Here is a 13,677-nt window from a genome sequence, read left to right as displayed (position 1 = left end):
CTGGGTGACACAAAGCCTTGTGGAGAGCTGAGAGTGATTGCAAATCATGACATGCTGCTCCACAGTGGGACCTAGAGAATGCATCAGGTGAGATGTTCTCTTGACCCGGTCGGTACAGAATATCAAAGTCATAACACGATAGTTCCATCCTCCAGCGTAATATCTTGTCATTCTTTATCCTACTTTTGTGCCTCTTGTCGAACATATACATCACGGACCGTTGGTCAGTCCTTATGGTGAAATGTCTACCAGTTAAATAATGCCTCCAGTGGCGAACTGCTTCTATGATGGCCTGGGCTTCCTTTTCTACAGCAGCATAACATTTCTCTGATCCTTGAAAAGTTCTCGAAAAGAAGGCTACTGGTCGTCCTGCCTGAGATAAGACTGCAGCAATGGCAATGTCAGATGCATCCGTTTCCACTTCGAATGGTAGGGACTCATCAATGGCTTGAACTACTGAGTTTTCAATGTCCTGTTTGAGAGTATGGAAAGCGGCTTCTGCTTCCTTTGTCACAGGAAATGTGGTAGCACTCAATGGGCGGACTTTACTTGAATAGTTGTAGATCCATTGTGAGTAATAAGCAAAGAGACCAAGAGTTCTTCGGAGTGACTTTTTGTCTTGAGGCATTGGAAGTTCCCGTAGAGGTCGTAGTCGTTCAGGGTCTGGGAATATTGAACCTCCTTCCACTACATAACCAAGGATGCTAAGCCTTTTAGTTGAAAAAGTGCACTTTTCCTCATTGTAACTGATATTTTTCTTCTTGGCGGCTTCCAAAAACTTATCAAGGTTTGCATCATGTTCCTCCTGGGTCTTGCCACAAATGGTAACATTATCTAAATACGCGTAGGTTCCCATGAGTTGCTCTTCCTGAATGAGTGAATCCATAATTCGTTGGAAGCAGGCTACCCCATTGGTGACTCCAAAAGGGACTCTGGTAAACTGATACAGGCCATCACTAGCCTGAAACGCTGTGTATGGTTTATCTTCATTCCTTATAGGGACTTGATGATAGGCACTCTGCAGATCAATTGTGCTAAACACGTAGTACTGAGCAATTTTGTTCACTGTATCGTCAATTCGAGGTAGAGGGTACCCATCAAGAAGTGTAAATTTGTTGATTGTCTCAGAGTAATCGATAGCCAGTCTCCGTTTCCTATAACCATCTTTAACAACAACAACCTGTGCACGCCAAGGGGAATCACTCGGTTCTATAATACCCTCCTTCAGCAGCCTCTGAGTTTCTTTCTCAATGAACATCCGATCCTCATAAGAATAGCGGCGTGACTTAGCTGATATAGGATGGCAATCCGCGGTAAGATTTGCAAACAGCTTTGGTGGGTCTACCCTTAAAGTGCTAAGTCCACAGACAACAAGAGGAGGCAGTTCACCTCCATATGTTAAGGTGACACTACCATGCAGCTTCTGAAAGTCCTGACCAAGGATAACATCAGAGCACAGTTGTGGCAGAATAGCTAAATGTACATCTTGATAATCCTTTCCATTAACTCTGAGATTTACCTTACAAAACCCTAAGGTCTGAATAGAGAGAGATGTTGATGCCATGGAAACGGTACCTGATGAGTGATGTAGAGTCAAGGAGAGCCGTTTAACTAAGTCAAGGTTGATGAAACTCTCTGAGCTGCCACTATCAATAAGACCATCTACTTCTGTTCCTTTGATGAATACTTTCACAACTGCCTTTGACAGTGAATTTGGAGTAGCCGCAGAAGTCACTGTTGCTAGAGTCGCATGATCACTGGAATGTGTGGAGGCACTAGCTCTTGTTGATGCATTAGCACGACATACTTTAGCAAAGTGACCTTTCTTGTGGCATTTATGGCACATTGCTTCACGAGCAGGACACTTTGGACGTGGATGTCTTGAAAAACCACAAAAGAAACACACCGTACCTGCTGCTGCTGTCACTGAGGCAGGTTCCCCAGTAACTTCATTGCAAGAGTCTTGGTCAGGAATTGCAGCACTTACCACTCGAGAAGGCTGAGTGGTACTGTATACTTCAGAATTCTTCTGGGCTGAATCTAGAGCTCTTGCCTGGTCAAAGGCAGCGGCTAAGTCGAGAGTTTTATTCTCCAATAAACGCTGCCTTATTATTGGTGATTGCAGGCCACTGATAAAAGCATCCCTGATGGACTCTTCACAATACTGAGCAGCTGTCACTGCTTGGAAGTGACAGTCCTTACCTAAAATTTTCAGTGCTTGAAAGTATTCCTCTAAGGACTCATCAATCTGCTGGCGGCGAGTTGCAAGGCGATAGCGTGCAAAGATTTCATTTGTAGGTTTAATATACTGAGACTTGAGGGTTTTGATAGCATCTTCGTAGGTATTACACTCAGAAATAGCCTCATATATCTTAGGTGACACAAAATTGATGAGCAGACTTAGTTTATCTAGATCTTCTTTAGGAAGGGCTCCCAAGAAGTTTTCGAAAGTCTTAAACCAGTGCTTCCATTCCTGAGCAGCCGTTGATAAGCTGGGGTCACAGTCTAGCCTCTCAGGTTTCAGTAAACGCTCCATGTTGTGATGTAGTCTAGCGCAGGATCACCACCAGGTAGCCCAGGATTCTATGTTCAATAAATTGTTGTGATAGAAACACAGGCCTTATCTCTAGGCTTTATTGAACATAGAATCTTCATAGTACTTCTGCAACAACAAAATATAATGACTAGTACATCTAATAATGGCTTCTACAGGGATGGTGATGTCTTGCATATGTCAAGAGAAAAGTTATAACTACAGGCCACATATTTAAACTCACCATGTAATCTGCATCGCTGATAAATGGATAAAGTAGGAGAGAATCACACACCATGTGTTAGTGCCCATGACACACACCAAACTGTTGTTGTTGTTAAGGGCCCCTAGAGGTGGTGCAGTATTATCCTGCTGCTGCTCCCCACAGGACCAGTATCACTACAGATGGGTTTGGGTAACTACCACCCAAAGGATGGGTTTCGGTAACTACCACCCAGAGGATGGGTTTGGGTGACTACCACCCAGAGGATGGGGTTGGGTGATTACCACCCAGAGGGTGAGGTTAGGTGACTGCCACCCAGAGGATGGGGTTGGGTGACTACCACCCAGAGGATGGGTTTAGGTGACTACCACCCAGAGGATGGGTTTAGGTGACTACTGTCCTTAGGATGAGTTTGGGTGACTACTGCTCACAGGATGGGTTTGGGTAACTACCACCCAGAGGATGGGTTTGGGCGACTACCACCTAGAGGATGGGGTTGAGTGACTACCACCCAGAGGATGGGGTTGGGTGACTACCACCCAGAGGATGGGGTTGGGTGACTACCCCCCAGAGGATGGATTTGGGGGACTACTTCTCACATCATGGGTTTGAGTGACTACCACCCAGAGTATAGGTTGGGTGACTACTGCCCACAGGATGGGTTTGGATGACTACCGCTCAGAGGATGGGTTTGAGTTGACCACTGTTTGGTGTAGTTGTGTAGTGTAAACGACTGTCTGTTGTAGTTGCGTAGTGTAAACAACTGCCTGGTGTAGTTGTAATGTAAACGACCAATTGTCTGGTGTGATTGTAATATAAACTACCAACTGTCTGGTATAGTTCTTGTAGTGTAAACGACCAGCTGTCTAGTGTAGTTGTAGTGTAAACGACCACCTGTCTGGTGTAGTTGTGGTGTAAACGACCATCTGTTTGGTGTAGGTGTTGTAGTGTATACGACCATCTGTGGTGTAGTTGTTGTAGCGTAAACGATAAACTGTCTGATGTAGTTGTTGTAGCGTTGATGTAGTAGTTGATGTAGTTGTTGGGCTCTGGTGGCCTGGTGGCTAACGTTCTCGCTTCACACGGCGAGGGCCTGGGTTCGATTCCCAGCCAGAGTAGAAACATTGGACGTGTTTCTTTCCACCTGTTGTCTATGTTTCCCATCAGTAAAATGGGTACCTGGGTGTTAGTCGACTGGTGTGGGTCGCATCCCGGGACACTGACCTAATTTGCCCGAAATGCAGAGCATAACAAGGGAGTTTCTATATAGTAGTATGTCATTGTTGTCAGCTAGGACTATATATACCTTGTACATGTACTTATAGTAAATAAAGATATTATTATTATTATTATTATAAACGACCAACTGTCTAGTGTAGTTATTGTAGTGTAAACGACCAACTGTCTGGTGTAGTTGTTGCCGTGTAAACGACTGTCTGGTGTAGTTGTAGTGTAAACGAGCAACTGTCTGGTGTAGTTGTTTTAGTGTAAACGACAAACTGTCTGGTGTGGTTGTTGTAGTGTAGATAACCAACTATTTGGTGTAGTTGTAGTGTAAAAGGCCAACTGTCTGATGTAGCTGAAGTGTAAACGACCAACTATCTGGTGTAGTTGTAGTGTAAAGGGCCAACTGTCTGATGTAGTTGTAGTGTAAACGACCAACTGTCTGGTGTAGTTGTGTAAACGACAACTATCTGATGTAGTTGTTGTAGTGTAAACGCCCAACTATTTGGTGTAGTTGTAGTGTAAACGACCAACTATCTGGTGTAGTTGTAGTGTAAAGGGCCAACTGTCTGATGTAGTTGTAGTGTAAACGACCAACTGTCTGGTGTAGTTGTGTAAACGACAACTATCTGATGTAGTTGTTGTAGTGTAAACGCCCAACTATTTGGTGTAGTTGTAGTGTAAACGACCAACTATCTGGTGTAGTTGTAGTGCAGACGACCAACTATCTGGTGTAGTTGTAGTGTAGACGACCAAATATCTGGTGTAGTTGTAGTGTAAACGACCAACTATCTGGTGTAGTTGTAGTGTAAACGACCAACTATTTGGTGTAGTTGTAGTGTAAACGACCAACTGTCTGGTGTAGTTGTGTAAACGACAACTCTCTGATGTAGTTGTTGTAGTGTAAACGCCCAACTATTTGGTGTAGTTGTAGTGTAAACGACCAACTATCTGGTGTAGTTGTAGTGTAGACGACCAACTATCTGGTGTAGTTGTAGTGTAGACGACCAAATATCTGGTGTAGTTGTAGTGTAAACGACCAACTATCTGGTGTAGCTGTAGTGTAAACGACCAACTATCTGGTGTAGTTGTAGTGTAAACGACCAACTATCTGGTGTAGTTGTAGTGTAACCGACCAACTATCTGGTGTAGTTGTAGTGTAAACGACCAACTATCTGGTGTAGTTGTAGTGTAAACGACCAACTATCTGGTGTAGTTGTAGTGTAAACGACCAACTATCTGGTGTAGTTGTAGTGTAAACGACCAACTATCTGGTGTAGTTGTAGTGTAAACGACCAACTATCTGGCGTAGTTGTAGTGTAAACGACCAACTATCTGGAGTAGTGGTAGTGTAAACGACCAACTATCTGGTGTAGTTGTAGTGTAAACGACCAACTATCTGGTGTAGTTGTAGTGTAAACGACCAACTATCTGGTGTAGTTGTAGTGTAAACGACCAACTATCTGGTGTAGTTGTAGTGTAAACGACCAACTATCTGGTGTAGTTGTAGTGTAAACGACCAACTATCTGGTGTAGTTGTAGTGTAAACGACCAACTATCTGGTGTAGTGGTAATGTAAACGACCAACTATCTGGTGTAGTGGTAGTGTAAACGACCAACTCTAGTGTAATGGTTGTAGTATAAGCGACTGACTGACTGCTGATGTAAACACCAGTATTGTCATGAGCAGTTGTCACTTGTAAGTCTAGCAGTGCAACATGGAGGACAAGGATCCCATAGCCCTGCACGTCATCGTGGTTGGGTTCCACCATAAGAAGGGAATGCAGGTAACACTAAGACTGTCTATGAAAGCTCTTTCCAGAAAAGAACTTACTAAACTAACAGCATCTTTGCCCAGTCCATTGAACTGTTGTGGCTCTGTAACATACTGAATATGCTTAACTTTAATATTCATTCTACTGAATTTACTAACTGTGTAACCATTTCAATATTACCGCAGCTTGCTCAGATGACAGAACTTTTGGGCACAGTCCTTCGAGTCATTATAACAAAGCTTTCTTTGACTTTATTGTCTTATCCGAGAGGAATTGTTCTCCATCACACATATTTGTTTCCTTAAGTAAGTAAGAAAGTAAGTTTATTCAGGTATACACAAATACAATTACATAGATTATCATACGTAGCAACATATGTTTTTTTGTAATTACATTACCTAATAGAATACTTCATTCTCTTGAATGCACAGTAACTTATCAAATGACCATATGACCTGTTTCTGCACTACAAATCATTGATTTTACTCGATTTGACTGGATTATATTATAAATTGTGCTACAAATTTGTACAACTATAAAGTTTCTTATTTGAAATTCTCATTTGTACTTCGTTGTAATTTGTTTACTGTAATTTTTACCACTGAATATATCATTGCTTAGTTAATCTTAAGTTAATTTTAAGCCTGCCCATAATGCTCTGCATACAAGGGGCTTTTGGCATGTACACTCAACCACTGTATTTCTTTTGTACAACTGTGTATCATGTCCAAATAATAATGAATAAATAAATGAATAAATATATGTAGAGAACCTAGAATAACCCCAAAAAAGTCAAAGTGATTTATTTCCATTGGTGTCCTTTTACTTTATTATTATAATATAAAGGTGATAATCTCTTATTATTCTATAATGGAGATAACATCTTATTATCATACTATTAAGACTATCTACTGCACGAGGGTCATTAAGACTATTTACTGCATGAGGGTCATTAAGACTATCTACTGCACGAGGGTCATTACTACGAATGAGGTAAAATTACACGTGTGTTAGCTAAAAAAATAGAAAATTATTCCCCTCCCTTTCTGTAGCTACATTCATCAGACACCTTTTGGCTCTCTGCTTGAACTGGTTCATGCTATGACTGGCTTTGACATGTGCGGGTAGTCTGTTCCATTCCTTTATTGCTGTACAATAGAAGGTGTTTGAAGCCTGGCCACTGACTGTGGTACTACAAAGTTGTGCTCTCTCCCTCTAGTACTATGATTGCTTTGGTCCCCAGCCTTGACAGAATTGGCAGCAAGATATTCTGGACACTGTTTGTGAGCAATTTTATAAACTTGATTGAGCTTCAGCTGTTTTATTCTGTCTTCAACATTCAGCATATCCAATTGCTGTAATTCATCCTGGCCTACATGCTCTCTTGGACCCAGGTCCAGGATGAATCTTACCATTTTTGTTCTGGGTGATTTGCAGTCTCTTTCAGTTTTTTTGTCAAGGCAGAGTACCATGAAGAGAAAGCGTAATCCATATGACATTGTATAAGGGCTAGACATAGGGTCCTGCGAGCCTCAGTAGGTAGACACTGTGCTTGTCTATAGAGGAATTTCAGTCTGGCATTTGCTTTCTTTACTACACTGTTCCCTATCATTTCTCCTGACATGTATGGGTCAAAGGGGATTCCCAGATATTTTACTGAGGAAACTGAAGTGATGGGCTCCCCATTACACTGGACATTAAAATTATTTACCCTTCTCAGTTTATGTTTTGTGCCAAAGAGAATAGCTTCAGTTTTCCCGAGGTGTAATGATAGTTTGTTGTCTACTAACCATTTGCTGCAGGACTCCAATTCCAGTGTTAATACATTAGCTATATCTTGTGGGTCTTTACCAGACACTAGCTGAGCACTGTCATCTGCATACAGTAGGAGTTTGCACTTGACACTGAAAGGCATGTTGTTAACATAGCATAGGAATAATAAGGGACCCAGAATACTGCCTTGGGGAACTCCACATGCTATCGGCAAAGGTTCTGATTCCATTTTGTTGATTTTGACAATTTGTGTCCTGTTGCTAAGGTAGGACTTAAACCAGTCTACAGAACCTATACCAATAGCTTAAAGCTTCTTACATAATATATTGTGGTTGACAGTATTGAAGGCCTTTTGCAGGTCTAAGGTTACCATACCTATGAGGTTCCCCATTGACATTTCAGTTCTCATGTAATCCATCAGATTAATTGTGGAGGTGTCAGTTGAGTAAGATCTTCTAAAGCCTGATTGATAGCTATGGAGAATGTTGTTGTCATTAAGGTACATAACTACTTGACAGTACACTGCCCTCTCTAGAATTTTGGATATTGTGCGGAGTATACTAACAGGCCTATGGTTCCTTACATCAGACCTACTATTTTTTCTTGAAGAGAGGAGTAACTCTGGCCTCTTTGAACCCCTCCGGTATGGTATTAGTGGTGATGGACAAATTTATTATGTGAGCAGTATGGATTGACAATTCAGAAGCACAATCTTTTAGGAACTTAGACGGGATGTTATCAGGGCCGGTGCTCTTAGATGGGTTTAACCTGCTTAGTTCTTTTTGAATAAAGTCATGAGATACACTTACTGGTTGACAGCTGTTTGGGATTATCTCTTTATTGGTATAGTTTGTTTGAAACTTATCTGAGTCTGTGTTAAAGGTATTTGATGCAGCTGGTAGTTTACTTAGAAGTGTTGATGCAACAGATGTGTAGTAGGAATTAAAACAATTTGCCACCTTAGATGTTTCGTGGCCTACCTCATTATCGATAGTGAGTACTATGTTAGACCTATTTACTGGTTTATGGCTATACCCCAACTGTTTTAGTTGTTGCCAGAGCTTTCTGGGGTTATGCATATACTCTTCAATTTTTGAGCAATAGTGCTTTGCCTTTGCTCCTTTTATAAGTTTCTGTACTCTGTTCCTCACCCTTTGGAATTCATTTAGTGCTGCAATATCCTGTCTGTTTGTTTTAAATCTTTTTAGCAACTGATCTCTGAATTTCATATCTAATATCTCAGTAGTCATCCAGGGTTCAGTTCTCCATTTAATCCTAACCTCTTTAACTGGTGCAAAATTATCAAGGATGGTAGTGAACATTGTTCTGAATTTTTCCCAGGCATCATTTACATCCATGCAACTTGCTATTCCTGTCCAGTCACAATTGTGTAGCCTATTTACCAGTGTTTCTTTACTGTAGTTTCTAGTTGACCTCATTCTTATTGTCCCATGTAGGCCTGTCCTATCCCTAGTGACTTTCCTGGTACAGTAAATGATGAAATGATCACTAAGGCCTGGGGTAATGATGCCCGACTGACTAATGTTCTCAGAGTGGTTACAAAGTATGTAGTCAATTAGGGTGGCTGAGAGCTGTGTGATCCAGGTTGATGAATTAATTAGTTGAGTGTAACTATTTAAACCTAGAATTTGCTTATACCTTTTGCATAACCCGTTATTTTGCTGCTGAAAACAGATATTGAAGTCTCCCAGTATTACTGTCTCACAGTTGTTTTCAAGTCTGGACAAGACTCTGGAAAAGTCTTCTAAGACTGGTCATGGGTGGGAGGGCAGTAACTAGTTCCTACTAAGATGGGTTTGGCCTTGGGAGGCAGCCCTTCAAACCATAGAATCTCCAGTTGTTTGTTATTTAAATCAGGTCTTGGGTTGTAAGATAAGTCATTTCTAATGTAGGCACATACCCCACCACCTTTTCTGTTCCTATCTAAGCGTTTTATACTGTAACCTTCTGTTCTGACCTCGTCGTCAGTCACCGTATCATCCAACTAGGATTCAGAGATAGATATAACTGTTGCCCTAGTTCTGTTAGCTAAAATCTTTATCTCTGCCAATTTTGGAAAAAGTGATCTTGCAGTGACATGAATAAAGTGAAGGCCTGTTTTCATAAAACAATTATACTCATCAGTATATCTCAATGTGCCATTTGTATTAAAATTAGGTAAATCAGTGTCATCATTGCCAAAGGGTAACTGTGCCAAAGTGCATTTGTTACACACAAAATGAATTCTGGCACCATTACTATAATTGTATATACATCCATTATGCACCCACCCCTTACACATTTTACATAAGGTGTCTTTTCTGTTCTTCTTTCGTACTTTAGTGCAGTGTATGCACCTGTTTGGTGGTGTTACAGTTACAGTTGGTGTCCCACAGGGAAGTGTCCTTGGCCCTCTTCTCTTTCTCCTATACATAAATGACCTACCAAATGCTTCGCAATTACTCAAACCCACACTATTTGCAGATGACACTACATACGTCTTCTCCCACCCGAGCCCAGTCACGCTAGCCAATACTGTAAATACCGAATTACAGAAAATATCTACCTGGATGAGGACTAACAAACTTACACTAAACATTGACAAAACCTACTTCATTCAGTTCGGTAACAGAGCTACAGATGTCCCTCTTAACATAATGATAAACGGATCACCTATCACAAAGCTAACAGAGGGAAAATTCTTAGGAATCCACCTTGATAATAGACTCAAATTTCATACACATATACAACAAATTTCTAAAAAAAATTCCAAGACTGTAGGCATACTATCGAAGACACGGTACTGTGCTCCACAGTCAGCCCTCCTGGCCCTATATCACTCTCTTATTTACCCCTATCTCACCTATGGAATTTGTGCATGGGGCTCAACAACAATTAACCATCTCAGACCACTAATTACCCAACAAAAGGCTGCAGTTAGAATGATAACAAATTCTCACTACAGGCAGCACACTCCACCAATATTCAATACACTAAACCTACTCACCATACAAAACATCCATACTTATTACTGCACCTATTACATACATAGAACACTTAACTCTGATATTAACCCTCCCCTCAAACCTCTCCTTGCCAACCTCAACAGAACACATGACCATAACACAAGGCACAGATCATTCTTTGATGTTCCTCGTGTCCATCTTGCACTATGCAAAAACTCAATGCACATAAAAGGCCCTAAAATCTGGAATTCATTACCTGTAAATATAAAAGAAACACTACCTGTTTATAAATACAAGTCTCTTCTCAAAGATCACTTACTCACCCAAAACCAAATAAATACTGAATAACTGAACCTTATAAATTGTATATCTTAAATGTTTCTCACAATTATATCACATAAATGTTAAACCTAAAACCCAATCTAACTTTACAATTTTTTAAATACACTACCTAACAGAATTCTCCATACGACTGAATGTACAACAATGCATGCAACCATATGACCTGTCTTTGTAATACTCACTTGTGCTTTATAGTATTCTGTTTACATTAATGTTTTATCACTGATTTCATCATTGCTTAGTTAATTTTAAGTTAATTTTAAGCCAGCCCGTAATGCTATGCATAGTATAAGTGGCTTTGGCATGCTGCTCTTATCTGTATTTTTTTGTACCTCTGTATGTGTGCTCAAATTGTAAATAAATAAATAAATAAATAAATAAGAATGGCTGTATTGTCTCACATTGGCCTGTGTATGCATTACGCATGGAGTTAAGATTGTCATTCCTAGCTACTAGACCCTCATTATCACCGTCACTTATCAGCCTGTTTTGCCTCTGCACAATAGTTTGAGGTCCTGGATTAATTTGGATATCACCACTTAACAGTGCTACTATAAGAGCTGTGTGCCATTGTTTTTGTTTGGGTATGTGGTGTTGCCATACCTTGCAGTGATAGTTTCATTTACGTTTCTGGTAGTATGGCAACTGTTGGGGTTTTACTGTCCAGGGTGCTATTACCCCATTCACCTTTTTCAGCCTCTATGACTGATTTCCTTCTTCACGGAATTGCAGGAGAAAGATAAATACAATTATGGTAGCCTGTACCCCGCTAACGCCTGCCATTTTCACTCTTCACTCTTTTAATCATACACAACAATATTTATTTCTCTTCCAGCCACCTAGCAAACCCTAGTAGCTGCTCTAGCAATCACCACTGATTACTAGTAAATTTCCTGGTATCTACTTCAAAACCCTCTTCACTCCTCACTTATCCCTTTACTTCACAAACCCCTTTCACTTATGCCCTTATTTCACACACCCCTTCACGCCTCACTTCACATTTCGGCTTCGCCTATTACATTTCTAACTCGTTTCCATTCTGACAGGACCAGAAAGTTTTAATCAATGGCTTTATCCGTCCAAATCCCCCTCAATTCCATTTATTGGGGTTGCGTCATGTTGTTGACTGTCATTTTTAAAAGCAATGAGGGAAGAAAATGCCAACCTGACTTTCTTTGAGTTTTATAGATAGATTTGGTGTTTTCTCCTATGATTCTCTCACTGTACACTGGTCAGCTGAATATAGATCAGCTATTAAAACATTAACCTTGGTTGTTTAACTATTCACTTCTTTCCCACGACTGGCACTGAGGGATAACCGTTATATGATAGTTTCCTTGGAGTTTTGTATTGTAGATTTCGATGTCTCCAGTGTTTCCCTCTCATTAACACTGGTACAGTTGATATGATGCTACTGTCAGTACAGATGAACATCAGTATAGATGAGAACTCCACTTCGCTAGTTGTACGCCTGGCAGTAGCTGGTGTTTGGATGCTGGTCAGCCATGTTTAAATGCTCAATTCCTTCCCTCATTTGGCACTGAGGGAAAAAAACAGTCCTACAGACCTGTCATTTCCTTGGAGTTTTGTTGTTAGGTTTTCTCCCATGTTGTCTTCCCATTGAACACTGTGCAGTTGATATGGAGGTCAGTTATTTCAGTGTAGTGGAGAACATTGCATGTCTGGTTCACGTCTGGCAGCAGGTCTGGTACTTGAATGCCGGTCTCTCTTTTGGTCATATTTAGTCCATTTCGTTGTTGTCACAGTCAGTTTTCATGTCGCTATAGGTTCCTTGCATGTTGTTGCAGCAGTACTTGCAATTAGGCCATCACTGGAGTTCGGATAGGCCCAGGGGACGGCAAGATATAGGAGCAACCTTGTTGCTGCTTGCTGCCACTCAGGCAGCAATGATGGAGTGAAAGATGAAAGTTAGTCAATAAGGCAATAGATAAGTGCATTGATAGTGAGATAGATTGAATTGGCTTTTGATCTTCTACATAATTTCTTGTATAAAATCATTTGTAAACGTTTAATATCATATATGAGTTCTAAATAAAAGCTTACTAACAAAACATTTTTATTTCCATAAGTATAAAATTGTTCTAATATTGGGTTACATAGATTGGGTTATGTAGAGCATTTTAGACAAAGCTAGAATTTAGAAGTTTTTGACGTTGTAAAGCTGAAGTTAGATTATAATCAGATGTAGACGATATTCACATATAATTATGTAAATCTTCAACAAAATCAAGAGGTGTTCATGAACCCTATTTTTAAAGTAGTTGGCAGACAACTCTGCATATTCTGCTTTTCAAGAGAGGGTCTTTGATGCTGGTGAGTAACTATACTGAGGTATAATTCAAAACTGTTGCACAGTTCAGGTCTACAACATAAAGAAGCAAATGCCATAAAACTCCAGCCTGGTTGATCAGGCCATGATCCACCATGAAGCCTGGTCACAAACTGGGCCATGGGGGCATTGACCCCTGAAACCCTCTCCAGGTATACTCCAGGTATACAAGAGCAAAAAAATCAGCCTTTGTATTTTACAAGAGTGAAAAATCATAACTCTCCACCAAAAAAAAAAAAAAAAAAAAAAATCCCTTAAATAGACAGTATAAAATGTCAACAGTGAGCTACCTAAATTTTTCTTCTGTTGCCAGCATACCACCTGAATAATTAATAATTCTTAACCAAGGTGCAAATTGTAGGCATCATATCATAGGGTTGCCCTGCCTTCAGTGGGAGACGACCGGCGTGTTAAAAAAAATAATGTCAACAAGTGGTGAAAAAGAAACTGATAGCAGTGAAGTCCTTTATTGGTATGTTGCACCCATGAGT

The 13,677-nt window shown here is 40.4% G+C and overlaps 1 protein-coding gene across 3 annotated transcripts in view; it reads left to right on the top strand.

Moving 5' to 3' along the window:
* Positions 1-5,478: 5,478 nt before the first annotated feature.
* Positions 5,479-13,677, top strand: part of LOC128696841 (late secretory pathway protein AVL9 homolog) — a 108,664-nt gene continuing 100,465 nt past the window's right edge. Inside the window, exon 1 of one of the 3 annotated variants that reach the window (XM_053788244.2) lies at positions 5,479-5,767. In XM_053788244.2, the coding sequence (XP_053644219.2) occupies positions 5,699-5,767 (69 nt within the window). In that variant the 5' untranslated portion in view covers positions 5,479-5,698. The remainder of the gene's footprint in view (positions 5,768-13,677) is intronic. The other 2 variants (XM_053788263.2, XM_053788253.2) reach the window with 2 other exon arrangements.

Source organism: Cherax quadricarinatus, chromosome 31 (assembly GCF_038502225.1).
Source record: "Cherax quadricarinatus isolate ZL_2023a chromosome 31, ASM3850222v1, whole genome shotgun sequence".
In the NCBI taxonomy this organism is placed as follows: domain Eukaryota; kingdom Metazoa; phylum Arthropoda; class Malacostraca; order Decapoda; family Parastacidae; genus Cherax; species Cherax quadricarinatus.
This window is presented reverse-complemented; position numbering and strand designations above follow the sequence as displayed.